This window comes from Callorhinus ursinus, unplaced genomic scaffold, assembly GCF_003265705.2.
Source record: "Callorhinus ursinus isolate GAN/ISIS: 27379988/994484 unplaced genomic scaffold, GSC_fseal_2.0 scaffold61, whole genome shotgun sequence".
Taxonomy (NCBI): Eukaryota; Metazoa; Chordata; class Mammalia; order Carnivora; family Otariidae; genus Callorhinus; species Callorhinus ursinus.
In genome coordinates, this window is record NW_027397123.1 from 1313000 (window position 1) to 1340701 (window position 27702).

Below are 27702 nucleotides of genomic sequence, written 5' to 3' on the forward strand. Positions count from 1 at the left end.
TCTCCCTCCCTCCCTCTCAACCTCTCTCCCGCCCCCCTGCCCTGGGAAGACACAGCAGGCAGGTGGCCACTGGCCCACCTGGAAGCGAGCTCTCTCCGGAACCTCACCGCGCTGACACCGGGATCCGGAACTCTCCGGCTCCATCGGTCGGAAACGTCTGCCCCCATCCGTAGTACTTCCTACAGCGGCTAGAGCTGACTGAGGTCCCTCTCAAGGTTCACGAGATGATTAAATGAGATATTTGTGAAGCACCAGGCATGGTGCCTGGTGCAAAGTGCCCCGTAAATAGCAAGCATTTGCTGTTTATTATCTGTGTAACATATCTGCTGTCCCAGGAGTGGGGCTTTTCATTTTCATGGTAGTGTTTTATTTTTATTTTTTTAAGATTTATTTATTTGAGAGAGTGCGCAAGAGCGGAGGGGAGGAGCAGAGGGAGAGGGAGAGAAGCAGACTCCCCGCTGAGCCTGGAGCCCAATGTGGGGCTCGATTCCACGACCTCGAGATCACCACCTGAGCATCAAGAGTCTGCCGCTCAGCTGACTGAGCCACCCAGGTGCCCCTCATGAGAGTGTTTTAGGTAGATATTTTTTTAAATGGCTCAGGTACAGCCTTACTTGGTGAAGCAGGAACACTCTGTCCTTTGCGGCTTAGGTGAGGAGGCAGGGGAGACCCAGAGTAAACTGGCAGCTTATTTTATAACCCCTTTTTGGTGGCCACCGAGCCGGGGACTCAGACGATATCTCTTGGTCCATTTGGAGGGAAGGACGCCAGAGGACTAAGGGACATCTCTTGCCACAGAGGTGACAAGGTTCTGCCCGTGCAGGGGACACCCCCCCGGCCCCCCGCCGAGGGTGGGAGTCTGCTGGGACCCAAACTGGTGAGTTTCTGGCCTCTCAGGACCTACTTCCATCATTTCTTCCGATGGCTCCCACTTCCTCTGGGGGAAACACTGCTCCACTGGGCCCTGAGCTGCGAGGGGGTAGGGTCGGGGGTCACGGTCACTGGTGGGCCCGGCTCCCAACGCAGGGCAGGTAGGTGCAGAGTGGACCCTGCACAGTCAGCAGGCTGAGGTCTGCCTTGTTGGGGAAGGGGGAGACAGGGTCCTGGCGGCTCAGGAGGAGTGAGCCAGACGGGCCCCGGGGGACCGGTGTGGGGGCCTGAGTAGCTACAGGGCAGGGAAAAGGGTGCAGGGGGACGGACAGGGAGGCACGCATTAGCAGGTGCAGGGCGAGACAGCCACGCACAAAGAGCTACAGAGAGAGGGATGGAGACATAGAGCAACAAAACCCAAAACGCACCCGAGGAAGACCAAAGGAGACAGAGATGGACAGAGACAGAGACAGTGAGGCCGAGACCGAGAGGAGAGACACAGTGGGAAAGAGAGAAACTGGCAGACCGAGAGACAAGGAGAGATGGAGACACAGGGTAAGCGTGCCGCCCCCCCACCCCTGCAGGGCCCCCCCCAAGCCCGACAGAGGGAGGGGCAGGGGCAAGATGGCAGAAACACACCCCCACACTGACCTCCTTCCAGGCGCCCCCATGGGGGCAGCCCGTCCTCCCTCAGCTCTGCCCACCTTCCCTCTTGCTGTTGGCCAAGCCCATTAAGCTGCTGCCCTGGCCACAACTGAAGGCCCCACGCCCTGGGGAGGAAACCACTGAGGAGGCGTCCCTTGTTCCGTGGCACCCCAAACCATCAATTAGTATTAACAAGGGAAGGCTCCTCGCGGCCTAAAGGCCCCCATCGGGGCTCAGACGGAGGGGAAGCCCCACCCCCGTGAGCCAGGAGGTTGAAGAGCCGGGGGCCAGCCTGTGAGCCCAGAGTGTCCGGATGGCGTGTGGTAGCAGGCGGGTCACCATCCAGCTGGTGGGCGAAGAGGCAGGGCCTGGAACCGGGGGCCCAAAGCCCTTTCGGGGCCAGAGATACGAGGCCATCCGAGCAGCCTGCCTGGATGAGGGGATCCTGTTCCGAGACCCCTACTTCCCTGCTGGCCCTGATGCCCTTGGCTATGATGAGCTGGGGCCGGACTCCGAGAAGGCGAAAGGGGTGGAATGGATGAGACCCCATGTAATGTGTGGCTGGGGGCTGGCGGCGGGGGGGGGGGGGGGGGGGGGGGGGGGGGGGCTGGGCTCCTCGGTCTGAGGGCAGAGGGGCTGGGAGTTCCGACTGCTGGGTCTGGGGTGCCCCAGATGCCTGCCCACAGGCTTTATAAGCCTCCCCTGCAGTTGGTAGGCGCTCATTAGTCTCGAGCAGTGAGGGCAGGAGGGGACCCAGGCATCGGACGTCTCAGTCGCTCCTTCCCTCCCTTTCCTGGCTGAGGCCTGGACTCCCCCGTGCCCCCCCCCAGGAGTTTTGCGCTGAGCCCCAGTTCATCTGTGAGGACATGAGCCGAACAGACGTGTGTCAGGGGCGCCTAGGTAAGCCCACCGAACTCCTGGGCTCCCGGATCTGGCAGGCTGTGGCTGGGACCCTGCCACTCGGCCCCCGGGCCCGCCCCTCAGCCTCCCCCTCTCCCTACACCTCAGTCGCCCCCTTTCCAACCTCACCCTGTCCTCACCTCTCCTCCCAGGGAACTGCTGGTTTCTTGCAGCCGCTGCCTCCCTCACTCTGTATCCCCGTCTCCTGTGCCGGGTGGTCGCCCCTGGACAGAGTTTCCAAGATGGCTACGCGGGTGTCTTCCACTTCCAGGTAAAGCTGAGTTCCTCGGCTTGTGCCTCAGTTTCCCTCCTGGCGCCATGGATCTCATAGTTGACACAGGCGCCTTGGGGCCGCACTGCTCGGACCGGTACGCAGGGCTGGGGCGTCAGAGGGTGGGGTCCAGGCACGCTTGGGGGCTTGGAAGCCGAGCCTGGACCCCAGCCTCCTCCCACCAGCTCTGGCAGTTTGGCTGCTGGGTGGACGTCGTGGTGGACGACAGGCTGCCCGTGCGTGAGGGGAAGCTGATGTTCGTGCGCTCGCATCAGCGGAACGAGTTCTGGGCCCCGCTCTTGGAGAAGGCCTATGCCAAGTAAGGACCCCCGCACCCCCCCCACCAGCCAGCAAGGGAACCCCAGAGACCCCCAGCTTCTGGGATCCTCTAGACACCCTGCCAAGGGTCCCAAACCAAGTCACGGTGCCCAGGACCCTAATGTCACACCATCATCCCCTGAGGGCCTCCCTCCAAATCACAGATACCTCCCTCTATTGACATTTCACACAAAACATTCCTAGAGACCCACCAACACTCACAATCCCGAAGGGGCCTGAAATGTCCTCTCTCAGGCGCCGGAGCCACTAAATCTGAGATTTATCCCCTGGGGGGACCTCTAATCTCAGAAGATCTCTCCTGATCCATTGAGAAACTCAACGCGCCTCCCAAATTTTTTATTTTTTATTTTTTTTAAAAGATTTTATTTATTTGTTCATGAGAGACGGAGGGAGGGAGGGAGAGAGAGAGAGAGAGAGAGAGAGAGAGAAGCAGAGGGAGAAGCAGACTTTCCGCTGAGCAGGGAGCCCGATGCGGGACTCAATCCCAGGACCCTGGGATCATGACCTGAGCTGAAGGCAGACGCTTAACGACTGAGCCACTCAGGCGCCCTCCCAAATTTTTTAAAAGATTTTTATTTATTTGAGGGAGAGAGAGCACAAGTGGTGGTGGGGGGAGGAGCAGGGAGCCCAATGTGGGGCTCGCCCCCAGGACCCTGGGATCATGACTTGAGCCGAAGGCAGACGCTTAACGACTGAGCCACCCAGGCGCCCCGCACCTCCGAAATATTTTTTTTTAAGATTTTTTATTTATTTATTTGAGAGAGAGAATGAGATAGAGAGCACGAGAGGGAAGTGGGTCAGAGGGAGAAGCAGACTCCCTGCTGAGCAGGGAGCCTGATGTGGGACTCGATCCCGGGACTCCAGGATCATGACCCAAGCCGAAGGCAGTGGCTTAACCAACTGAGCCACCCAGGCGCCCCACACCTCCGAAATATTGAGTGTACTCCCTGGAACACTCAATCTTTGCTTTTCTCCATCCTGTGGCTCTGAAATCCCTGACAAGCCCCATAGAGATCACCCCCAGAGCAGACGTCTCCTGGAGACTCAGTTTCAGACCTAGCCCCGAGGATGCCCAGAATTCTGACTGAGCCTCTCCGATGATCCCCCCCCCGCCACCCAAAGGCCACAGTTCTAGTGGCCCAGGGACCACAGGCCCGATTTCCAAGGGCTTCCAGAGTGGACCCCAGCCATGTCAGTCTACAAATGTCAGGGATTGTCCCCGGGCCCCCCACAGCCGGGGACCGAGGCCCCCAGGTCCCGGAGGCGTGTGTGAGACGCTCGTCCATGCCTCAGACATGCCCACGACACTCCTGCTCCCACAGGCTCCACAGCTCCTATGAAGTGATGCGAGGCGGCCACATGAATGAGGCTTTCGTGGACTTCACGGGTGGCGTGGGCGAGGTGATCTACCTGAGGCAAGACATCCCAGGCCTCTTCTCTGCCGTGCGCCGTGCCCTGGCCAAGGAGTCCCTCGTGGGCGCCACCGCCCTGGTGAGAGTCCGACTGGCGTGGAGACCCCCGCCCCCCCGCCAGGGCCAGAGCACAGTCGGGGCTGGAGCCGGGAGGCGGCCTGCATCCTCCTGTCTGTGTCCACTCACCCAGCAAACTTGAGCAAGTCAAAAGGCAACTTATTTGCTTTCATAACTACACAAGCTTCAGGCACAACTGAATCCAGGTGCTTAGTGGATGTGGAGAATGTGGTTTTCTTTTTCTTTCTTTTTTTTTTTTTTAAGGATTTTATTTATTTGACAGAGACACAGCGAGACAGGGAACACAAGCAGGGGGAGTGGGAGAGGGAGAGGCAGGCTTCCCGCGGAGCAGGGAGCAGGGAGCCCGACGGGGGGCTCCATCCCAGGACCCTGGGACCATGACCTGAGCTGAAGGCAGACGCCTAACGACTGAGCCACCCAGGCGCCCCGAGATTGTGGTTTCCTATTCCTGGTTCTGGGTTAGCTTCACTTCTGGGCAGGCATTCCCTTCATGGGCACAAGAGGGGTCCCCACAGCTGCACATCCCTCCTGCCACCCCCAGTGGTTTAAAAACAACAACAAAAAACAAAAAAGCAAAGGCAAAGCTGCTTAGAATTCCCGCAAAAGGCCTAGGATCGGTTTTTCACGGGCTCAGCTTGAGTCATGCGTTCATCTGTGACCCAGTCACATACTCAGTCATTCACTGAGTTGGTCTAATTCCTTCACTTAATCCTGTGCTCACGCGGTGACTCCCTGTCCTTCGGGTTTCTCTGCCTCTTTCGCTCGGTCGGCCTGCTCTGTATCTCTGTCCTCTCCACGTATTTTTGTCTTGTTTCCGACTTCCTCTCTCGCCAATCCTATGCCCTGTGTCATTCACTGGGGCTCTTTGGTGGCACGAGGCTGGGGTGGGGGGTGAGGGGCAGAGAGGAGCAGCCACCCGCTTGAACCCCACCATGGCCTCACCGTCCCCTGTCCTCTGCCCAGAGTGATCGGGGCGAGTACCGCACGGAAGACGGGCTGGTGAAGGGACATGCGTACTCAGTCACGGGCACGTACAAGGTGGGTATCCCCCATGACTGGGCTGCAGGGGTGTCATGGTGCCACCCCCACCCCCGCACTGACCATGCCGCCCTCAGGTGACCCTGGGCTTCACCAAGGTGCGGCTGCTGAGGCTTCGGAACCCATGGGGCCGTGTGGAATGGACCGGGGCCTGGAGCGACAGGTGGGATGGATTGGGGGGGTGGGGTGGGGGGCTTGGACCCCCCTGCCCAGCCCTCACACCCCAGTCTCCCTAGCTGCCCGCGCTGGGATGCGCTCCCTGCAGAGTGGCGCGATGCCCTGCTGGTGAAAAAGGAGGATGGCGAGTTCTGGTGAGTAGCCCAGGGTCCCAGCCCTGCCTCTGAGCCGGTGCCAGGCCAAAGGGGCGCAGGGAGGGGGTGAGGCTTGCCTGAAGGGACAGGGGACAAGTTCAGAGCAAGAAACTGTCCCTGGGGTGGTAACTCTGGGGTTGCCTTCTATTTGGGGGAGTCAAGGAAGAATTAGCAATATCAGGGGAACTGGGAGGCACAGTACTCTTCGGCGGGTTGAAGGGGTTGGGTAATGGGTAATATTTAGGACGATTGTGGGAGGCTTGGTGACATCTGGGGCATTTCCTGCAGATTTGGTAACACTGAGGGCCTGAAGGATACTCGTTGGCAACTGAGAGTCTGAGGGTCTTGATATTTGGGGGCTGAAGGCAATTTGACAGGTCGGGGGAAGTGCATGGATCCTGGCTACTTGGGCGTTTCTGGGGCCTTGGAGAAATCTGGCGGGGGTGGACTGGAGGGCTCCACGATCTGGGGGTCATTTCTGGAGACGCAGTACTGTTTGGTGGACTGAGAGGCACTTGGTGATGTTTAAGGAATTTGGCGGGGGTTGTGATCTGGAGGCCATCCGGGGGTCCTGAGATCTTTGGGAGACCGGGGCCCTGGGGAGGGTCTGACCACTGGCCCTTGCGCAGGATGGAACTGAAGGACTTCCTCCGCCACTTCAACACCGTGCAGATCTGCTCGCTGAGCCCTGAGGTGCTGGGCCCCAGCCCGGCAGGAGGCGGCTGGCACATCCACACCTTCCAAGGCCGCTGGGTGCGTGGCTTCAACTCAGGCGGGAGCCAGCCTGGCGCCGGTGAGGCCTGGAGGGCGCCCCGAGGGGCAAGCAAGCGGAGGAGGGGGGGCGCTGTGGCAGGTGGGGTAACCCCATTTCTTCTCTGCTAGAAACCTTCTGGACCAACCCCCAGTTCCGACTGACGCTGCTGGAGCCTGATGAGGAGGAGGAGGAGGATGATGAGGAGGGGCCCTGGGGAGGCTGGGGGGCAGCAGGAGCGTGGGGCCCTGCGAGGGGGGGGCGCATCCCCAAGTGCACTGTGCTTCTGTCACTCATCCAGCGCAACCGGCGGCGACTGAGGGCCCAGGGCCTCACTTACCTCACCGTGGGCTTCCACGTGTTCCAGGTGGGACCCCGGGGGGGCCTAGCTGGAGCAGCGGGGAACAGGGAGCCACGGAGGGGCTGGGAAGGCCCAGGGGGTGGGCGTCAGAGACAGAGAAGGTCCTTGAGGGCACAGACCGGAGGGGGTCCAGCAGGGGTCAGAGATGGGGCCCGGCCAGGGCCAGAGGGGCAGGGGCTTAACGAGGGGTACTGGTGGGGGAGATGGGAAGAAAAGCGAAGGAGGTGCGGACGGGGCTCTGAAGGGTGGCCGCCACCACCGCGGTCCCCAACTCGCTTTGCTCTTCCTTCTTACAGATCCCAGAGGAGGTGGGTCTCAGCTGGGACCCCGGATTGCAGGGTCACTCGGGCCGGCCCCCCCCCCCCCCCCCTCGGACAGGCAGCGGCAGGAGGGAGGGAGGGAGGCGGGCGGGGGCGAGGCCGGGCGGCGAGCGGCGCCGCTCAGCCGCCCTGGCCCGCAGCTGCTGGGCCTGTGGGACTCCCCGCGCAGCCGCGAGCTCCTGCCGGGCCTGCTGCGTGCCGACCGCTCGCCCTTCTGCGCCCGCCGCGACGTGAGCCGCCGCTGCCGCCTGCGCCCCGGCCACTACCTGGTGGTGCCCAGCGCCGCCCGTGCCGGCGACGAGGCCGACTTCACGCTGCGCGTCTTCTCGGAGCGCCGCCACACGGCCGTGTGAGCCGGGGTCCCCCGCGCCCGCCCCTCGGGGTCCCCCCCGGCCGGCCAGAGCCCCGGGACCCCGCCCCCCGGGACCCCCCGCGGGGATCGGCCCAGGGCCCCACCCGCGACTCCCCCGCTTCCCTTGTCATTGGCAGGGAGATCGATGACGTCATCAGCGCCGACCTGCATGCCCTCATGGTGCGGGGCCTCCGGAGGGGGGGCGGGGCGCAGCGGGGTGGGGGTCCCCTGGGCCGGCACTAAGCTCCCTCCGCCCCACAGGTCCCCTACATTCCCCTGGAGCTGGGGTTAAAGCAGCTGTTTCAGGAGCTGGCAGGAGAGGTGAGGGGGTCCACCCCTCTTCCCCTCTTCCCCTCTTCCCCTCTTCCCCTCTTCCCCTCTTCCCCTCCCCTGGGACCCCTTCCTCATCCTCGGGGTCTCATTTTGCTTTAGTTTCTCCCTGTGCTTGAACCTCCTGACTCTCTACTCTCAAAATGCTCACAGCTCGTTCCTGCCTCAGGGCCTTTGCCCTGTCTGTACTTCCGCCTGGACCGCCTTCTCTCCCTTCTCCTCCGCTGTCCTGGCTAAGGTCTTGTCTTTCTCCTGTGCCCTTCGCTGGAAGCCCTCCGGGATTCTCCCCCACGCTGGTCAGCTGCAGGCCGGCTGTGGCCTCCCACAGCCCAGTGCTTCCCGCCCCCCCTCCCCCAAGCCCTGTTGGCTCTGGGGACAGGTCTCTCTCTCCCCCTGGACCACGAGCTCTCGGTCTCTGCTGTGTCCCCAGCACTGCCCAGCATACTACTGGGGCCAGCCCCGAGCTGTGTTGAATGGCTGCCTGAGTGAATGGCCTCACCACTGGCTCTCTCCTTGACCAGGAGGAAGCACTCAGCGCTTCTCAGCTCCAGACCCTATTAAGCATTGCCCTGGAGCCTGGTGAGTTGGGGACTGGGGTGGACCCCACAGAGCCCCCTAGGTGTGTTAATCCATGATGCTTCCAGGAGTCAGGCCACGGGAGCCCTGGACTCAGCCTGACTGTGTCTTCCCACCTGTGGGTCCTGTGGCAGGACTCGTGGCCAAGGCCACAGCCACCCATAAGGCCCCCCCCTTCCCCTAAGGGAGGCAGGGAGTGTAGCTGCCCTGAGGGGACTTTGGAAACCCCCTGCCTGGGTTCAGATCCCTGCTCTGCTAGTTACCAGCAGTCCCATGCCTCAGTTCCCGCAGTGGGGATAGCCGGACTCCCTAGTACGCAGGAGGTACCAGGGTTTTGTTGTTGTTGTTTCCTGTAGCCAGGGCCCACGCCCAGACCCCTGGAGAGATCGGGCTCAGGACCTGTGAGCAGCTGCTGCGCTGTTTTGGGGTATGTGAGGGGGGCAGTGCCCGGGTAGGGAGGGTGGGGATGTTGGGGCCTCTGGCCCCCTTCTGGGGATACGGATTTTAACCAGATGCCCCATCCCCAGAACGGACAGAGCTTCACCCTGCACCACTTCCAGGAGCTCTGGGGCCATCTCCTGGAGTGGCAGGTAAGGTTGGGGGTTTGGTGGGGCCACGTCTTCCCGGAGGGTGAGGCACTCTTACTGATCAGGACAGAGGTGCTCTGCGGGCTAGCTGGGCCCCAGGGGAGAAGGAGAACGTGGGCCACATCATACCTTGGAGGGATCTGGCTGGGATGTCCTTGCCCCATCTGGCCCCGTGAGCCCTCTAGGGGCACTAAATAGCTCAGGGACGGAAAGCACAGGGTCTGGTCCTGGCTTGAAGTCCCAGCTCCTGGTTCAGCGCCTTTCTGGCTGTGTGACCTCGGGCAAGTCACCTCCGCTCTGAGGGGCCTTTGCTAGTGGGAGGCGTTAAATCCCACTGCTCTGGATCCCTGGGAGGAGGCAATGGTCCAAAGCCTCCCTATACTCGCTGGTGGCTGAGCCCTCCCTTGTGGGTAGCATCTTGTTCTCATAACCCTATTCTAGCTGTTACTATTATTCCCATTTTACAGAGCGAGAGAGGTAAAGCTATTGCCTAGGGCGCCAAGCCATGAAGAAAGGGAGCAGGGGTGGAAACCCAGGCTGACTGGCCCTCTTCAGGGTGCGTGGGGGACCCCGGGGGGGGGTAGGACTGACCTATACCTCCTGGCCCAGGCCACATTCGACAAGTTTGACGAGGACGCCTCTGGAACCATGAACTCCTACGAGCTGAGGCTGGCGCTGAATGCGGCAGGTCTGTTGGGGAGTGGTCCCGGGGACGGGATCTGCTCCCCCTGCTAGCCTCTGAACTCTCGCAGGCCTGGCTGGCTGTTCACCCGCCGCCATCCACAAAGCCCGCACCACAGTTAGTTACTGGATGCCCTTGGGAGAGGGAGTGGGGCTCCTGGAGGGGGAGGATGGGGAGAGCCTGGGAGCTGGTATCTGAGAGGCCCCGGCCCCCAGGGCACTGTGGTAAAGTGGCCTGGGTTCCCATGAGCTTGGGTTAGAATCCTGCCTCTACTGACTTCCTCCCTGGGGGATCCTGGGCAGGTGTGTCCACCTCCGTGAGCCTCAGTGTAAAATGGCTACTACCCAGGGTGGCTGGGAGGAGCCTTCGGAATGCAGCCCATGGGGCTCAGCACTGGGGGGCACGCAGCTTCTGGTGACTGCATGCGGAGGGCCCGGGCAAAGGTTTCGGAAACCTGGGTTCTTCCAGAAAGAGGTAGAACAGCCCCACCCGTCTGTGTAGCACAAAATCCTACCCAGGGGACAGAGCCAGGGAGCAAAGCTTTTCCTGGGCCCTGATCGAAGCAAGTGAAGTAAGTTCATGCACCGAGGGGCTGGGACCGGAGGGGGCTCCTAGATCCCCAGCCCCAACCCCAGGGCTTCTCTGCCCCAGCCAAGCCGGGGGTGGGGGGGGGAGCGGACAAGGGGAGGTGGGAGGGTGCGCCAGGCTGTGACCCAGTTTGAGAGGCAGGGAGGCCCTGAGGGAGAAGCTCCAGCGTCCAGAGACGTGCAAGCAAAGAGGCCAAGCCAGAGGGGAAAGAGATGGAGTCAGAGTGTTGGGAGGTGTGGCACAGGGACAGAAGTGGAGTCCCAGGTGGACAGAAGCAGAGGTTGAGAGCGCGAGGGCGGATGGAAGGTTGGCACCACTTGTCGGGGTTACTGGGCACCTGGTGCACGTTCTTGGCATTATTCTAGTCACAAGACTGAGGAAGTGCTCTTGGGCGGGGGTGTCACACTGGTGGTGCAGACAGACAAGTAGAACATCTGCGTCAGATGTCAGATGGTGACACACGCTATGGTGGGAAGAGAAAGCAGGTGTGTACATGGTGGAGCGGGGATGTGTGGCTGGAGGCACAGTGGTCAGGGTAGGATCCAGGTGCCGTTTGAGCAGACCTGAAGGAAGGGGACTGAGCCTTGGAGACACAGGGGCAGGTGCAGTCTAGACAGAAGAAACAGCCAGTGCAAAGGCCCTGAGGTGAGATGCAGCATGGGCCCTGCTGGAACAGCTTCAAGGGGCCCGGTCCTGGAAATGAGGGTGGGGCCAGTGTGGCTAGAGGCCGGGGTTGGCGGGGGTGGGGGGTGGGGGGTGGGCAGGGGGTGAGGAGGTGGGAGGGTGGTGGTCAGAGATGAAAGATCCGGGGAGGGAGGCAGTAAAGCCCCATAAGGTCCAGCGTCAGGGTGCGTGGGGAGGCTGGAGCCGACAGCACAGGAGAGGTCACGCTGTGTACTGAGGGAGTACTGGGGAGCGGAGAGGCAGGAAGCAGGCTCCAGAGAGCCCTGGCAAGGGTGGGCAGGATCAGGGTGGGGGAATCGGCAAGAAAAATGACCTGCTGCCACTCAGCCACGCTCTGAGGCACCCGCGTTCCCCAAACACCGCTCTGCTCCTGGCTGTGCCAGCTGATGCTGGGGACTAGGCGGTGGCCAGAAACCCTTCCCTCCCCTCCCCTCCCCTCCCCTCCCCTCCCCTCCCCTCCCACAGCTTCCGGGCCAGAGGCGGCCAGAGCCTCCAAAGACAATGACAGCTCAGAGGGGTCAGGGTGGGGAACGGGGTAGGCACAGGGAGACACAGGAGGCGCTCCGGGCTGCAGGGGGGAAGAGCAGGGGGCTCGGAGAGGGCTTCCTGAAGGGGGCAGGGTGAGAGGAGTAGGAGTGTTCTGGGCCGAAGGAACACCACGTGCAAGGGAGGCAAGACAGAGCCCAAGGTCCAAGTGCCGGAGGGGGAGGGGGGTAGACGAGGTGTGGTCGGCGCAGGCCATCAGGCGGCTAAGGACAGTGGGGGCCCTGGGCAGGGGTAGCCAGGAACCAGGACCTACTAAACCAGGTGAGGGATTTCCCGAAGACCCAGGGGATCCCAGGCAGGACCCCGCAGCAGGCGGCGCAGAGAGTGGTCAGAGGAAGCTGAATTTGAGGGGGCAGCTGAGGGCTTCCTGCCCCTTCTCTGGCCAGGGTCCCCTGGCACAGACTCGACCAAGATCAGAACCGGGGCACAGATGGGTTTAAGGAGGCGGTGTAGGCCCATGACGTCGTCGGCAGAACTGTTTATCTGGACACGTGGGGGAAGGAGGAGCCAGCCTGCAACCTTAAGTCTCGGAGGATTACTGGACCTCGAAGAGGACCTGTTGTTTTTGGCTTTTGTAAAGCCTATTGAGATTTCTCATCAGAGGTGATTTCTAAAGTTTAGAAATCGTCTCTGATGTGAAGAAACTGACTCCATGTGGGACTGACAAAAATGTTTGGCTGCACAGAAATTCCTCCAGTGTCCATTCGCAGAAACTGGCCAGAGTTTAAAGTCCTAATAAAGTGGCCATATGGTCATTATGTGACAGATGCCATTCTAAGTTCCCTAACGGCTTCCCACAACATTGTGGGGTCAGGGCTGTCACGTGAGAAAAGGAGCACAGAGGAGTGAAGGGAGCTGCCCCGGGCCACACAGCTGGGGTCCAAGGGGTGGGAACAGCCCCCTCCCCAGGGGTAGCTCCGTGTCCCTCCCCCTCCCCGGGGTAGCTGTGTGTCTCCCCCTGCCCCGGGGAGCCGGGCTGGGGCTCACAGGCACCCTGCCCTAGGTTTCCACCTGAACAACCAGCTGACCCAGGCCCTCACGAGCCGCTACCGGGACAGCCGTCTGCGGGTGGACTTCGAGTGCTTCGTGTCCTGTGCAGCCCAGCTCACCTGCATCTTCCGTGAGCGATGCCCCGGCACGGGGACCCCAGTGGGGGGGGGGGTGTCTCCCTCCCACGAGCCACAGGGGATGCTCAACCTGCCTGCTCTGCACAGGCCACTGCAGCCGGCACCTGGAAGGAGGTGAGGGGGTCGTCTGCCTGACCCGCAGACAGGTGAGCCTGGGCTGGGGGTTAGGGGGCGGCTCAGGTGGCCAAGCAGGAGTCCCAGGAGACCCCTGCCTCAAGCCAGCTATCTTCTTTCCCCCAGTGGGTGGAGCTGGCCACCTTCCTCTAGAATCTCTCTGCCTGGAACACCTGTGGCCGGAGGCAGAAGCATGCCAGGAGGACTGCCTTTCTCCTCTCCCAGCCGGGACTGGGGTTTATTCCACAGGGAGGGGGGGCTCTGAGCACCAGCACACCCTCCGCCTCTCTGCCTGGCACGTGGGGCGCTGTCTGGCCCCCGCCCTCAGCAGCGGGGTGAGGCCAGGCAGGTCCCTGCATGCCTCCCCGCTTTGCCCTGCTCATCTGTAAGCAGGGGCGGTCACAGCGGTGTTCTCGCGCAGGCCCCCCGCGTCAGCGCCGGGGGCAGGGCCGGGCCCAGAGCGGGTCCCCAGTGGCACCCATGTTTACACACTCACGGGGGCAGGGGTCTCCCACGCCCAGCCTTGCTCTGGCAAGACGTTCTCCCGTGGCGCTCCTAAGATGCGGAGAACAGACAGGAAAGAGAAAGAGAGAACACTGCAGGAATCCTTCTTAAAAATATTACATGTTTTATTATCCTGTCCCCAGAAGGGTGGTTTATCCAGAAACCGAGAAAAAAAATAAATCAGAATAAACTCAAAAAGGGGGGGGGGAGGGGAAGGGAGCAAAACCCATCAACTAACAGGCAGCCAGGCCAGCAGCCCACCCTCCACCTCAGGAGGGTCCCCAGAGACCCAGGCCCAACGACAGACAACAGAGAAAGATCAGCAGGGGGCTGGGGGGAGGGCAGCAAATCAGCTATGTCTTCGTTACGAGAGCAAGAGGCAGCGAGGGTATGTTGCTAGGTGAATATATATTTATATAATAAATCCGTAAGTTAATAAAGTAAATAGTAATTCTCTGAAAGTTTTTAATTCCTTTCTTTTTATAGGTTTTTTTTTTTGTGGGTTTTTTTGTTTTTGTTTTGTGGTTTTTTTTGTTTTTGTTTTTTGGTCCTTAGAAAATCTGCGAGATACACATGTCCGGATAAAGCAAGATGGGGGGCTGGCTGGGGATGAGAGGCTGGTCTGCCCAACCCTACTCCTCTGATGCAGAAAAGGGGGGTGCCGAGTTGCATGCCCCCATCTCCTGGCAATCGCAAGTTGGGGGGGAGGGAAGAAGGGAAGGGGCGGGGTCCTCTTTCCTGTCGGGCACTGTGTCGCCCTCTGCTGGGCCCATGGCAGGCCCGGGCGGTTCCTGGACAAGGCACATAGGGCTTTGGCCTGGATGTGAGAGGCCTTGAAGGGACCTCGTGGGGGGCGGGGGAGGGGGGCGGGCAAAGGAGGGATGAGGTGGGGAGGGCGTTCCTAGGACCTGGAGGTGACCTGTTTCGCTGTGGGAATCCACTGTCCCCTCCACAGAGTTAAAAAACAAAACAACACATCATACATATTTACCAGACCAGAAGCGCTGACCCCGAGCGTCTCCCTCACCCCTATCCAGGGGGAGGGGGCCGACTGACGAAGAGAGAGGAGAGAGCCTGCCCCAGCCCCTCCCTGCCCACCCCACCCCCCCAGAAAAGACTGACAAGAGTGCTTTGCATAGATACAGAGTCAGAGGAACAAGACCTGGGAGGCCCCCGTGGCGGGGAGAAGGGCAGAGGGCTCCCCCAGCCCCTCCTGGAGGCTGTGAGGAGGGGGCGTGCGGTCAGGCTTTCTCCGGGGGTGGGGTGGGGGGGTTGGGCCTCACAGGTCACTCTCGCCGTACAGGGCTGTCGAGAAGGACTTGTAGTCGAGGGCACCGGGCACGGCGTCAGGGCCTTGGTAGGGCGCCATGCGAGCGATGCAGTACTCGGCCTGGTCCGGGGGCAGCTCTCTCCGCAGCTCCTCGGCCGTGATGAAGTTCTGGGGGCGGCAGGGTGGGACTTTGGGCCACCCCCACCCCCACCCGCCCAGTCCTGGCCGCAAGGGCTCCTCCCTGTTGCCCCACCCTGGGATGCCTCTGAGGTACCCTGCTTACCTTGTCCCCTGCCAGGACCTTGAAGGAGGCGATGACCTGGTCGGCCGTGTCTGTGTCGGTGGTCTCCCTGGACATGAAGTCAATGAAGGCTTGGAAGGTCACGAGGCCGCTGTGGTTGGGGTCAACCACGCTCATGATGCGGTTGAACTCGGCATCACCCTGCGAGGAGGCGGGGGGTGGGGCGGGGGACAGGCGGCATTTGAGCAGGGCAGGATGGCCGGCCGGGCCTGGCCCGCGGGACGGAGCCAGGAGAGCAGGGCCCGGCCCCGGGGGGCACACGCCTCCAGGGCTTTAGGCTTCCCCAGGCCCAGGGCCCCACTTGCCCCGACTGGGGATGTGCTCCCTCTGCTCCTCCCCGCCCCCGTTTCTGGGAAGTGGGGAGCTGGGGAATGGATCAGACAGGTCTACCGCTCCTCAGCCCTAGGCTCACGACTTAGCTCTGGAGGGTGGGGAAGAAAGAAAGAGAGAAAGAGAAAGAGAAAGGGTAGGGCGCCAGAGGCCTGACCTCCTCTCTCAGGAGACTTCCAGGAAAGGAGGTGGGTGGCGGGGGGGGGGGGTCATCGGAGAGACCCCTGCCCAGCAGAAGCAGCACAGGTGGAGGAGGAGGGGGCACGGCTGCGCTGCTCTGCTGGGGGAGTATCCCCGAGGAGGCGGGTGAGGAGGAGGGGGGAGGCTGCGCGAGGGGTGGGGGGAGGAGAGGCCCAGCAGCGAGGGGGAGGCAGAGGCTGCATACCAGGCTGTATCCTGTGGAGATAAGCAGAGCCCTGAAGTCATCGGAGTCCATGCTGCCTGTCTGCTTCTGCTCGAGGACGCAGGGACAGCAGAGGAGACCAGGCCCAGAGAAGGCAAGAGGGGCCGCCCCATGTGCACAGCAGGGAGACAGGACAGTGGCGGGAGCCGGGGAGACAGAGGCGGCCCCGGGAGACCGGGGAAGGGGGAAGGTGTCCAGAGAGACACAGGGCAGGGAGGAGGCAAGAGAGCCAGTGAAGTGGCACACACATGGCAAGGGGTGGGATGGCGAGAGGGGGGGGGGAGACAGAGAGAAGGAGAGAGAGAGAGAGAGCAGTTAATGCCACAGTCCGCTGGGGCCCAGGGGGGCGCATACCTGCCGGTCATTCTCCACGTCGTAGCCCAGGCTGATGAGGCAGGCCTTGAACTCCTCCGGCCCCAGCGCCCCGCCGTGGTCCTGCCGGGCGTCCGAAGGCAGGTGTGTGCGAGGGGCGGCATGGAGACCAGGCCGGCGCGGAGACGTGGGGAGAGGGGCCGGGGTCACATGCAGAGGGCAGGGGGTGGGGAACACATCGGGGGGGAAACACAGAGTTAGAGGTGGCACGGACGAGGTGATGGCTAGGGACGGTGAGCAGGGCAAGGGCCATGGCGGCCTGAAGGGTGGTCAGAGGCCTGCCCAACGCCTCGGCCAGAGCAGGGCGGGGAGCTCTCCTTGCCTCCAGGATTTGGGGTGAGAGGAGGTTACACTCCGTCCTATCTGGGACAGTAGGGTCCCTGCGTGACAGTGTGGAGCTGAGCGTGCACCCTCCCACCCACAGAAGGCAGGCAGATGGCGCGCCAGGCCCGGCAGGGCGGGTGGGGACCGCAGCAAACTCAGGTGCTCGGCGCCTTCCTAGGGGGCCTGCCAGACCAGATCCGGCGTTCTGAATCTTTACAACGCTCCACGTACGCCGGGACTTAGGCTGTCCCAGAGTCTCATCAGCAGGCTGGCGAGGACACGTGGCCCCAGAGGCAGGACTTGGACCCCACCCCCCTTTCTCCTCTGAGGGAAAGTGCCCAGGCTGTGGGTCGAGGGATGCACCTCTGCACCCGCGTCAGTGGCTGGGGCCTTGCCAGCCCGGGGAGTGGTGGCCAATACTCAGCACTGTGAGGTGGACGGACAGATGCAAGGACGGAGGGGGCAGGACGGGATGGTGACAGTGGGGAGGGAAGACGCCAGGGGCAGAGGGAGCTGCTCACCTTGTCAAAGTGGTTGAAGGACGCCCGGAACTCCTGCATCTGCTCCTGGCTGATGCCCTTGGCATCGCGGGTGAGGATCTGGTTCTCGACCTCATTGATGGTGCGGGCGATGGTGGTGAGCAGCTGCTCCCAGCCCACGCGGATGTGCTGGGGGCGGAGCAAGGGCATGAGCATGGGCCGGGCCGGTGCGGGGACCCCCGCTGCCGCCACCAACCAGGGACTTGGAGCCCGGCTCTCTTTGCCCGGGGTGGGCATATGGCCTGGAGGTGGGCTAGCCCTGACTCTCTCCCGAACGCCAACCCAGCCCCACGCTCTCCTGCGCGCCTCAGCACACGGGGACAGCGGCATGGCCCCTCCCCACTGCCTCTGCCCAGCAGCGGGGTGACGTCAAGCCTGTGTCTGCTGACGGAAGCAGCTGAGGGCCGGCCCAGTCCATGCGCCGCACCCACGCGGGAACCGCAGAAATACAGGGGGCAATGTTTAACCAGCTCTTGGTGGGGGGCGGGGGGGAAACAACCCGGGTCTGTCTGTGGTAGCAGCGCACTTGCAGGGCGTCAAGCGTCACCGTGGACGAGGTCAGGCTGCCCAAAGGGTGACAACCAGCCCCGACACATCAACCCGGCCATGGCAAGCGGGTGCCTGCGCTGATTTGTGTCCTCCAGCCAGGCCGTCGCCACTGAGCCCACAGTGGGCAGGGGCCGCCCTCCCTCCCAGCTCTCCCAGGAGTGTGTCCCGACCCTGTGCTGTGTTGGTGAGGGAAGAAACGGTGGGAAAACCGTACTTTTTAAAAAATGTGTATACGTTTCATCTAGTCTTTTTGGTCAGAGGGACACAGAGGGGAGAAAAAGTGGCAGACACCTTTTCTACCAGGCAAAACCTGTCTGGCCTAGAGAGGCCGGGCCTGTGCTGCCACAGGGACCCTCCGGTGCGGGCAGGAGGGGAGGCTGGGGGCGCCCAGGTGGGCCTACCTCCATGGTGTAGTTGGTGTGCTTGTTGTCGAAGATGAGGGCCTCCTGGATGAGCTGGTGCTGCTGCTCGAGCAGGTCGAGGTTCGGCTTATAGTCCACGATGCTGCGCTCGTAGCGCTTGAGGTGGCTCAGCTGGTCCTCCAGGGTCCCGTTCATCTCGATGGAGATGCGCCCGATCTCCTGCATGGAGGGCATGGGCCGCCGGCTGGGGAAGGCCTCTTGCTGCCATCCCCCCACCTCCGCCCCCCCCGCCTGCCCGGAAGCCTGCTGTTCGCGGACTGTCCCCTCCAGGCCCCCCTCCACTATACAAGCTGCCGGGTGGGGAGGGGGAAGGGGGGTAGCGTCTAGGCTGAGGCCGGTGAGGCCTAACCTCAGTGCACACCCCGGCCTCCCTGTGAGGCCCAGGACGGCCACAGGCCTGGAAAATGAGGCCCAAACGCAACAACTCCTCACAGCGGGAGGCAGGGTCAGGCTCCAGACCCAGGCCTGGCTGGCTTCAGAATGTATGCTCCTGAGCACGAGTACCCCACGCGTGGGTTCCCAGGGTGGCCGTGCAGCTCAGCCAGCCCAGAGCCCCACCCCGGCCCGGTGCCTGGCACGTAGTGAGCACTCTGGGAGGTGCGCCCAGGGCTGCAATCAGCATTCCTGCAAACTTTCCGGGGCTGGGTCCCCAGGCTCACTGGTGAGCCTGCTGGAAGGGTCTGCACTTGGGCCACCCTGGTCCCAGCAACACCAGGGCTTGCCATGGGGCTGCCACAGAGCAGTGCCCAAAGCATTTGCCGGGGCAATGAAAAGACTGTTTCCATCCCTTTTTAGGGATGAGAAAACCCAGGAACAGAAGCTAAACCGTACCTGACCTCCTGGTCAGCGGGCAGGGCAGAGCCGAGACTCGAACCCTCTCCTACCTGACTCCTCCACCCTGTTTCCCTCTGGAGGGTGCTGCCACTTCCATCAACACAGTCACAGACCCTCCCACTCCCAGGAGGCGGCTGGCCTCCCGCTCACGGCAGCTCCTTCTCCACTCTGCCCCAAGACCCTCTCCTGGGCTCCGCCAGGCTGGGGCAACGGGCCCTCACCTCCATCTTCGTCTGGATCCAGGGCCCCACGATGTTGGCCTGGCTGGCGAACTGGCGGCGGAGGTGCTCGTTGGACTGCTGCTTGCTCTGCTCCTCCAGGAGGGCGTGGTCCCGCTTGGGCACCAGCTGCTGCACCTGGGGGGGCCGGGGGTGGTGGTGAACAACGGTGGTCAGGTGACGGCCCCTCGCCCGGCCAGCCCGGTCCCGGCCCCGCCGCCGAGCCCACCCACCTTCTCCCACTTGGAGTTGATGATCTGCGGGGTGACCGTGGTGTAGGGGTTGCTGCCCGACAGTTTGATGTGGTTGCTCTCGGCGATCCTCTGGGCCTCCTTGTGGATGGCCAGGATGGCCTCGCGCTCCCTGTCGGCATCCGGCAGCGTCGACTTGAACTGGTCGTGGGCTGAAATCAGGCCCTGGAAGGAGGAGGCGGCGTGAAGGGCAGCCCAGGCCCACAGAGGTCCCACAGGCAGTGCGGGTGGGAGCGGACCTCGATCTCCTCGATGGTGTGGACGATGAACATGTCCTGGAGGTCCTCCATGGCGCTCTCCATCCAGTTGTTGAAGGGTGCTGCCCGCTTGGCGTACTCCAGGTGCAGCTGGTCGATGGTCTCCAGCTGCTTCTCCGTTTTCTGGTGCGTGTGGGCAGGGATGGGACCGAGCGGGGAGGTCAGTCGGCGAGCAGGTGGTTGGCGGTCCGGGGCTGGGTCGGGGAAAGCCAGGGGCTCCCGGTGTCGCCCGCCCCCCACCGGCCCCCAGGGGCACAGGGCTCCGCGGGTGACGTCACCCCGCCCTCACCTCCAGAGCTTCCCTGCGACTCTGGGTCAGAGAGCCAAGGGCATCCCACTGGTCGCAGATCTTCTGGCAGCGGGTGTTGACGTTGTGTGAGTCGTAGTAGTCCAGCTCACTGCGGGCGGGGCGTGTGGCCATGAGACCCGGCGGGGGGGGGGGGGGGCAAGGCTGCGCTGGGTGCCCCTGGTGCCAGGGCACCAGTCCTCCATCACCTCGCCCCCCAAGCCCGCACCCTCTCCAAGGCAGGAGGAATGCAGACGGAGGGGTCACAGAGGGGCGGGGCGGTCCCTGCTGACTACCTTTGAGAATCGCTGTCACAACACGCGAACGCAGGGACCCCCACAGTGCAGCCCCCAACCACGCCTGTGTCTGGACCGCTTCTGTCACCCAAAGGTCCAGCAGAGCACACTGGCTAAACAATGGGCTCCCGGGCCAAGTTCCCTCGGCCTGAATCCTGACTGTGATTCTGTGCTCATGTGACCCCCGGTGCATGAATTCCCTATTCTGGAGACCTCGGTTTTCCCCTCTGTGACACAGGCATGGGATCATTGTGGAGCTCCAGTTACTGAGTGCACGTGAAGTGCTGAGAGCAGTCCTTGGGCCTCAGTGCGTAGATGCACCAACAGTGATTAAAAGGATTTATTTTAATGAACCCAAAGGAAAAATGAGTAGCAAACCTGCAATGTCATTCTAAGCAATTAATACTATGTCTAAGACAGAAGTGGGCTGATGCAGTAGTTCCTGGCCCCTCCCACCCCTACTTTCCTCCCATCTGGCCCAGGATTCCTTCCTCCTGGGCTCCAGGCACTGGATTCTCTTAGCAGGAGGTTTCCAGGGAGTCGAGGTACAAGCAGAACCTTGGGGGCCTGGGGAGGGATGGGAAGCAGGGAACAATTCTGGAAGGAACAGGGCATGGGGGATGGGATCAGGGACCATGGCTGGGCTCCACAGACGGGCCACGCAGCCTGAGCTCCATTCCTGGCTCAGCTACCCCCCAGCAATGTGACCGTGGGCAAGCCTCTTGGCCACCCTGAGCCTCAGTTCCCCTTCCGTAACATGGGGTTGCTGGGCGATTAAAGGAGCCAGTATGTGTGGAGCACTGACTGCTCTGAGCTTTTGTTGTTGCTCTTCACCAACACTCAGCGGCTCTCTACTCAGGCTCATCCTGGCCAGCACCTGGCCCTCTAACTCATCTTTGGGGGAACAGAATGCACCCGCAAACCACCCTTCCTTCCTCCTGCAGCACCACTGTCCAGAAAAGCTGCCTGAGCAGCCACCTGCTCTCACTCCAGACAGCAGGTGCCCCACCTCTGTTCCCGGTGCCTGGGAGGCAGGCTGGCCAAGGACCTACTCCAAGCCTGTTTCCTATCAGCGTCCAGGGGCTTGCCTGTCAGTGGCGGAACATGAACATGCCCCCATCCCACCTCCCACAACTGCTAGGGACATCTGCGCGTGTGACCTCACTCTCCTCCACCTGGGCGTGCCAGGCCCTGAGGCTCAAGCCTACAAGAGGCTGCGAAACCCCAGGGGACACTGTTTCCCGTGACCGTGAGGGCCCCCCAGGTAAGCAGCTGAGCACTTCTGCCTCTGGCTGAGCAAACGGGAACCCCCAAAGCGACTGGGCAGTGCAGAGGGAGTGAGTCAGGGAGGAGAAACGGCCCCGCCTGGCGTGGGGCTCCACCAGGCACTGCAGCTGGGCTCCAGCCTTGTAGAAATAAGCAGAACTTTAGGGATGACTGGCAGGGTGGGGGGGTGTCTGTGGAAAGGGCAGCTCCAGCCAAGTATCCTATTTTTGAGCAGACGGCTATTTTGGGAGCCATGCCGCCCCTCCAGGCCCTGTGGATTTTCCATGAAGTAATGGCCTAGGCCTCCCACACCCTGGGCCCTCCCTGCTGCTGGCCACTGTGCCGGCGGAATAAGGCCCCATTCACTGGCTCTGGAGGTTCGGTGTACTAACTGTGTGCGCAAGTTTATCTGACTGGGGTGGGAAAGGGAGGGTGAAGAAGCCGGCTGCCTGGAAGCTCACACAATAAGTGTATTCTGAGCAAGCGAGGGAAGGGGCCGGGCAGAACAATGGGCTCTCTGTGCAGCCCAATCCCCTCAGGGAGGAGCGGGTGGGAGCAGCGGGGGCTAGGCCGCCCCCCTCCATCAGGGGGCCAGGGGGTCTCTCCTTGGTGTAGCAGGCAGAAGGTAGAGCCCCAGGGACCCCTACAGCCTAAGGTATCAGGAAAGGGGTCAGAGACCTCCCTTCTGCCTGAGAAGAGAGAGCCCACTCCGTTTCTCATCTGGGGGGCAAAAGGGATCATCCCGTAAGGCCCCTCCCTGGCATCTGAAAGGAGACGGGGGTTGGGGGACGGAGAGGGCCGGGACGCCCCCCACCCCTGGGCACGGGCACCACGACCCCTCACGTACTTGAGCTCCTGAGCAATCGCTGCGATCTGCTCCACGCGGTCCTGGTGTGCAGCCAGGTCGCTCTCAAAGGCCTCGTGCTTGCGAATGAGGGCTTTGATATCTGACAGGGTGGCCGTCTCATAGTCCCGCTGCTTCAGCATGGCCTCCTTCCCTGGCGGTGGGCAGAGGGCAGGAGGTGTTTAGACAACAGCGCAACGGGAGTCCAGGGGGCTGTCCAACCCTAGAAAATGGGATTCAGACCCCACATCCTGCCTCACCGAGGATGGTGCCATGGAGACTAGAAATTTCCAGAGCCTTTCTCCTTGCCTTTTCAAGGGATCTCTAAGCCCAACTATACCCTGGATGGAGCTAGGAGACACTGTGGGACTAGGGGGCCTGAGACCGATACCCAATTCAACCTGTGTGTTCTAAACTTAGAGCCCTCTATCAGTGGACAGTAAGGACTGGAATGTGCCACCGTTGGAAAGGTGGACACCTATCCCTGGAGGGCCAGCATCTGGGGTTGCAGCCCATGCCTCGGCAGGGTGGGCGCAGGGGGAGAGTTCCAGTCAGAGTTTTCCACGGGCCCAACCCCTCGTGCCTGCCTCCCTGGCACTGGGGGGCCAGGCTCCCTCGGGGTGGGGTCCTGTCACCCACCTCCGTGTCCTATGCCATCCTATGGGCCTACTATGTGCACTGAGGTGGGGCCCATTGTCAGGTCCTTTGAAGGAGGAGAGGCACACTATTATTAGTTCTGGAGCCTGGCTAATTATATACCCCAGGCCAGAAGCTCCAAGAAGCCCTGTAACCATGGGGAGGTACTGCAGAGAACAGGGCGGGGAAAGGCCAGTCTGCGAAGGTGGCTGGGACCCCTGGCTCCTAAAGGTGCTCTGCTTCAGGTAAGCCACCTTGGGGGCTACCCTTGGGGTGGCAGCTCAGAGACCCACTCCTCAGCTTGGCACCAGAGCATGTGACCAACAGCTGCCTGCCTGGGGAGGCATGCGGCCTTTCCCCAGCTGTTGCCTCATCTGTAAAGCGGGGCCCAGGCCAGCTCCTGGTCTCAAGTCCCAGGCAGGGTGGACACGGAGCTAGTACCATGAGAATCTCACCCGCCCTGAGGACAGGGCCTGGCACGGGTGGGCAGGAGGCAGCAGCCTGGGAGAGAGGCTCCACGGGCCCGCCGCCCCAGCCCTGGGGCAGAAGGCTTAACCACAAAGGCAAGCTTGCAATTCCCTTCACCAAATTGCTTTCTCCCAAGGGTGGGAACCCGAAATAGTAGGTTACCACTTCTCTGCCTCAGCAGGGTTTCAGCAAGGGAGCTGGCAAGGGGGGGCCCTGGGGAGAGTCAGGAGGAGTGGCCCGTGGCCACAGATGCCTTGGATTCAGGCCAAGGGGCAGCCACAGTGGGGATGCAGAGGCTCGTTTTCATTTTTCCTCCCTGACAATCCAAAACCCTCTGCACAGCATCCACATGGACCCTCGCCCCTGCGAGCTGTGGGGGATGGTGAGGGAGGCTTGGAATATGGTGGCTCAGCCCTCTCTCTGGGCCCACCCCTCCAGAGAAAGGACGCTGCTAGCATGGGATCCCAGGAGTGTAGAGGGGGCCAGGAGGTCAGTCTGTCCTCCTGTGTTGCATAATTGGGTGGTTCAGAGGACAGAAGCTTCAGGTCTTGGGAATGAGAGTGGGCAAGCCTGCCTGGGGGCTCCAGGCTGACGTGAAGGGCAAGGCCAGATGCCCAAGTGCCTGCAGGCACAGCAGGGGTGAGACAGGGGTGTGTGGAGGCCACTGAACCAGTTGGGCCCTGGCTACACACTGAGCCAACTTCTCCTGAACGCCTGTGGGGGGAAGGCCAGTGCCAGTCATTCCCAGGGAAGAACTCGGGGGCCATCACACCCACGCCCCTCAGCCTCAGGACACCATCCCCTGGGGCCCCCTGCCGCTCCAGGTGATGGACCGAAAAGCTGACGACATGGGCCAAGAGCCCGACGAGGGAAGCGCCCGGGGATGAGGCCCAGGGTCCGTGGAAGGACGGGCACAGGTAAGGACAGGAGGAGACTGCTCAGTCCAGGCGCGGGGTACGGCCGCGGTGAAACGCACTTACACGCCCAAGGGCCCTCCGACCGGACGAACGCTCTGACGAGGCTCCCTGGGCCAGGGCCAGCCCCCCACCCCCAGAAACTACTGGGCTCAGGGAAGAGCCGAATGAACGAATGAATGAGCGAATGAACTAAAGGGCAGCTTCCCCCTTCCCCCGGCCTCCAGCAAGGACACCCTGCCGCAAGGTGGAGGCGCGCCACCCGGCCCCAGCACGCTGCTGAGCCGACTTCACCGCCTCGTCCACATGCTCTCCCCAGCAGAGGAGGGACTAGGTGTCACTCTGGGTGCCGGGAAACAGCGGCCTGCACTAACGTGACGAGGGCGGGTGTGAGCGGCACTGCCGCCAGTGACACGGGGGACGTGGGCCCGGGGGCTGCGGATCCCGCAGGTGGCGTGTTGGCAGGCCGCCAGGGCTGGGGCCTCTCGGTAGATCTCGGCATCTGGCCTGGGCCGGGGCTGCCTGTCCAGCAGCGAGAGGGGCCCCCAGAAGCTTGGTGAGGACCCGGTGGGGGACTGTGGGGTGGAAGGACACCACCACACTGAGACCCACAAGGAAGGCTGAACTCAGCCGGGCACCGTCGGGAAGGAGGTGGCCACAGGTGGGTGGGCTCGTGGCTTTCCCAGGCACCGGCCCATTTCTAAAGGCTTTCAGCACTCCCGGGATGTGGAATCTCAGCCACGGTGTGGGTCCTGACCGAGGGCCAGGGATGTGATGGGAAGGGAGTAGGCAGCTACAGGGCTGCTAAGAAACAGGAGGCACCACTGGTTGCCCTTCTGGGAGAAGCCAACCTTCTGGGGGCCCGGGCCCCTGAAGGGGAGAAAGCGCTCCTGGGGCAGGCGCCGGTGGTCAGCGAGCACCATCTGCAGACCAGGCAGCTGAACCAGGAGGCGGCTGCCCAGCCTTGCCTATAAGGACCGTGCCCAGGCACACAGGCCCAGCCAGCACGGGCTCTCCTGTGCCAAGTCCACGGTCACAAAGGGTACGGGAGTGGGAAGGCGGGTGGCGTATCTGGACACAGGCTTGCAGGGATGGGAGAGCCCGCCCTGCACCCCCCACCACCCCCGCCGCCTTGAGGGGGTGCAGGGGCACCATCCTCGGGGAAACCTCGGCAGAGTGGAGAGGGACAAGGGTTTCCTTCTGGCTGGAACCGGGATGAGGCTCGGCTGCGTTCCTGGAGGACAGCCTCGGCCACCAGGCAGGGGCCTGACTGTGAGTAGTCTCGGAGACTAGAGCAGACGGGGTAGCTCAGCTCCCAAGTGCTCCTTCTGCCTGGGGCTGGGGGGACCCAGAGACACGTTTCTGACAGACATGTTCCCAAGCAGCAGGAAAGGGGGTCTGACAAACAGACGCAACGACACAGGAGGGGCTGTGTAGGCATGCATGTGCTCGGGCGTGCGAGAGAGAAGCAGACCGAGGGGGCCGGAGGACCGTACCGTCGGTCCAGGCCTCGTGGATGGAGGCCTTCTGCCGGAACTTCTCTGCCAGGTGGTCGAGCCGCTCCAGCCTGCGGATCTCGTTCAGCAGCCACTCCTCGTAGCCCTTCTCGGCCTGCTCCAGGTGCTGCCAGCCGTTGTTGATGTCCTGTGGGGACAGAGACGACCGGCTCACATAGGGGAGCTGGGCCCGCCGGCAGGGCAATGCCTCCCTGAGGGTCACTGATGGGAAGGCAGGCGCTGGAAACGGTTGGGGTCATGTCCAGCCCCTTCTTTGCTAGATCCATGTGCCTGGACGGGGCCCAGCACATGGCGGGTGCAATCTGTTCTGTAAATGAGTAAGGGACGATGAAGGAATGCCATCAACAGCGCTACGGGAGCCAGGTGACTGTGAAGACCATCCCTCTCCTGAGAAGAGGCCTTGAGCACTTGGAGGTAGGTCATGGAATCGCGGAGATCCAAGGATCCAAATTCAAACGTCACACAACATAAGGTGTGGTTTGCGGATGGGTGTAAAATTCTAGGGCGTGATGGCGGGAGGAGGAACGTGGTGAGTCAAGCGTACCCCCTGCCACCCCTCCCCCCACAGGCTGGCTGGGGAGTCAGGCCACACGTCCTGGGCCCTGGCTGGCTGGCCCCGGGCACTCACCGAGACCATCTTGCCCTCGGAGGGCATGAAGGCGGGCCGGTTGCTGAGGCGCAGCTTGGTCTGCAGCGTGTTGAAGTTGATCTCCAGCTGGCACTTCTCCTGCACCTTGGGTGGCTTGTGGACGCGCCGGTAGTCCCGGAAGTCCTCCAGCTTCTGCTGCATCTCCTGGATGGTCTTCTGCGGCACCCGATCCTCCAGCCAGGGGATGGTGCGCCGGATCCACTCCAGGAGCTGCAGGCCCAGCAGAAGCCTCAGGGCGCTGGGGGGGGGGGCCTGGCCCCGCTCATGGGCACGAGGAATACGGGTTTTCCAGCCCCCGTCCCCAGGGATCAGCCCTGCTCCCCAGCCTGACTTCTCCAGGATGCCCACTGGGATCCTATGGCTGGGAACTACGGGGATGTGTGCACCCCTCTGAACCACTGTGTTCTCTGGTTATTTCCTGTTCATGCCTTTGCTCCTGGGCCTCCTTTACTCTTATCGAAGCGAGGCGGCCTCGACTCAGGCACCCCTCCCATCATATCCCACCACACGAGCACCCCCCCTCCATTGCCATGTTCACTGAGCTTGGCACTGAGAGAGACATCTCGCTGCTTCCTTGTTCAAGGGTTGTAAGTGCCTCTAGGGCAGAGCCCACAGCACGCCGGGCTCATTCTAAGGCAGCCAGCACGCCAGGCACAGGGCTTGGGATGGAAACAGTTTGACAGTAAAATTGGGGGGGGGAGGGATAAAGGTGACATTTTTATGAGCCACTCATATCTGTGATAGAGGACAGGTGCAAACAAGCAAACAAACTGGACATTCTAGAACAATCCTTGCAAAGGAAAATCAGTTCTTGTCCAGCACAGATATGCTTGAAAAAGTGGTTCCCAAATGCCAAACTCTGGCAAAATGGGAAAACCAAGTAAAAAGGTATCTATGTGCCTTTACATCTTGATGCATGGTGCCAGTGGCCCTTTCCTAGGAAGCAATGGGGTTCCAAGAGAGAACCTTTTAACTTTTTCTCGGTGTTAGAAAGGATGGTGGATGGTGGATGGTGGTAACCGATGGAAGCTTTTTAAGTTTTGACAATTTTTAAGTAGTCTCTACCCCCAACGTGGGACTCGAACTCACAACCCCAAGATCAGGAGTCGCACACCTCAATGACTGAGCCAACCAGGTGCCCCGCAAGCTTTTTCTTTTAAAAAATATCCTTAACTTAAAAAAAAATTTTTTTTTTTAACTTGTCACTACAGGTTGGCTGTCAACTACTTTCCCAAATATTCCTGGTTCATGACATTCCGAAGTCTGGGAACCACTAGTCTCGAAGAGCGGTCAAACTACTGCTCTCCAGGAGCTTCAACGTTTTTGTGGGTTTTTTTTTTTTTTCCCAAATAGAAGTTTTTTAATTAAAG

The 27702-nt window shown here is 61.8% G+C and overlaps 2 protein-coding genes across 5 annotated transcripts in view; one reads left to right on the top strand and one right to left on the bottom strand.

Annotated features, from left to right (window-relative positions):
• Positions 1 to 1242: 1242 nt before the first annotated feature.
• CAPN12 (calpain 12) lies at positions 1243 to 13171 on the top strand. Its single transcript, XM_073885390.1, has 21 exons — positions 1243 to 1425; positions 2346 to 2415; positions 2568 to 2686; positions 2872 to 3005; positions 4348 to 4516; positions 5479 to 5553; positions 5631 to 5716; positions 5790 to 5864; positions 6494 to 6657; positions 6747 to 6982; positions 7273 to 7284; positions 7437 to 7645; positions 7786 to 7828; positions 7910 to 7969; positions 8500 to 8557; positions 8911 to 8981; positions 9082 to 9144; positions 9751 to 9829; positions 12645 to 12761; positions 12856 to 12914; positions 13009 to 13171. The coding sequence occupies exons 1-21, from the start codon at positions 1324 to 1326 to the stop codon at positions 13033 to 13035; spliced, it is 2028 nt and encodes a 675-aa protein (XP_073741491.1). The 5' UTR covers positions 1243 to 1323; the 3' UTR covers positions 13036 to 13171.
• Positions 13172 to 13487: 316 nt separating this feature from the next.
• Positions 13488 to 27702, bottom strand: part of ACTN4 (actinin alpha 4) — a 70179-nt gene continuing 55964 nt past the window's right edge. For 2 of the 4 annotated variants that reach the window (XM_073885387.1, XM_025854246.2), the window contains exons 10-21: positions 26312 to 26542; positions 25663 to 25810; positions 22152 to 22302; positions 19746 to 19854; positions 19439 to 19579; positions 19182 to 19364; positions 18952 to 19086; positions 17876 to 18055; positions 16908 to 17054; positions 16045 to 16125; positions 14940 to 15098; positions 13488 to 14824 (exon numbers count right to left, since the gene is read on the bottom strand). In XM_073885387.1, the coding sequence (XP_073741488.1) occupies positions 14666 to 14824; positions 14940 to 15098; positions 16045 to 16125; positions 16908 to 17054; positions 17876 to 18055; positions 18952 to 19086; positions 19182 to 19364; positions 19439 to 19579; positions 19746 to 19854; positions 22152 to 22302; positions 25663 to 25810; positions 26312 to 26542 (1824 nt within the window). In that variant the 3' untranslated portion in view covers positions 13488 to 14665. Of the gene's footprint in view, positions 14825 to 14939; positions 15099 to 15672; positions 15739 to 16044; positions 16126 to 16907; positions 17055 to 17875; positions 18056 to 18951; positions 19087 to 19181; positions 19365 to 19438; positions 19580 to 19745; positions 19855 to 22151; positions 22303 to 25662; positions 25811 to 26311; positions 26543 to 27702 lie in introns of all 4 variants that reach the window. The other 2 variants (XM_073885389.1, XM_073885388.1) reach the window with 2 other exon arrangements.

Coding starts and splice junctions, on each gene's coding strand:
- CAPN12 (XM_073885390.1), top strand. CDS start 1,324: ATGGACAGAGACAGAGACAGTGAGGCCGAGACCGAGAGGAGAGACACA. Junction 2,687..2,871: donor CGGGTGTCTTCCACTTCCAG/GTAAAGCTGAGT, acceptor TCCTCCCACCAG/CTCTGGCAGTTTGGCTGCTG. Junction 12,762..12,855: donor CCAGCTCACCTGCATCTTCC/GTGAGCGATGCC, acceptor TGCTCTGCACAG/GCCACTGCAGCCGGCACCTG.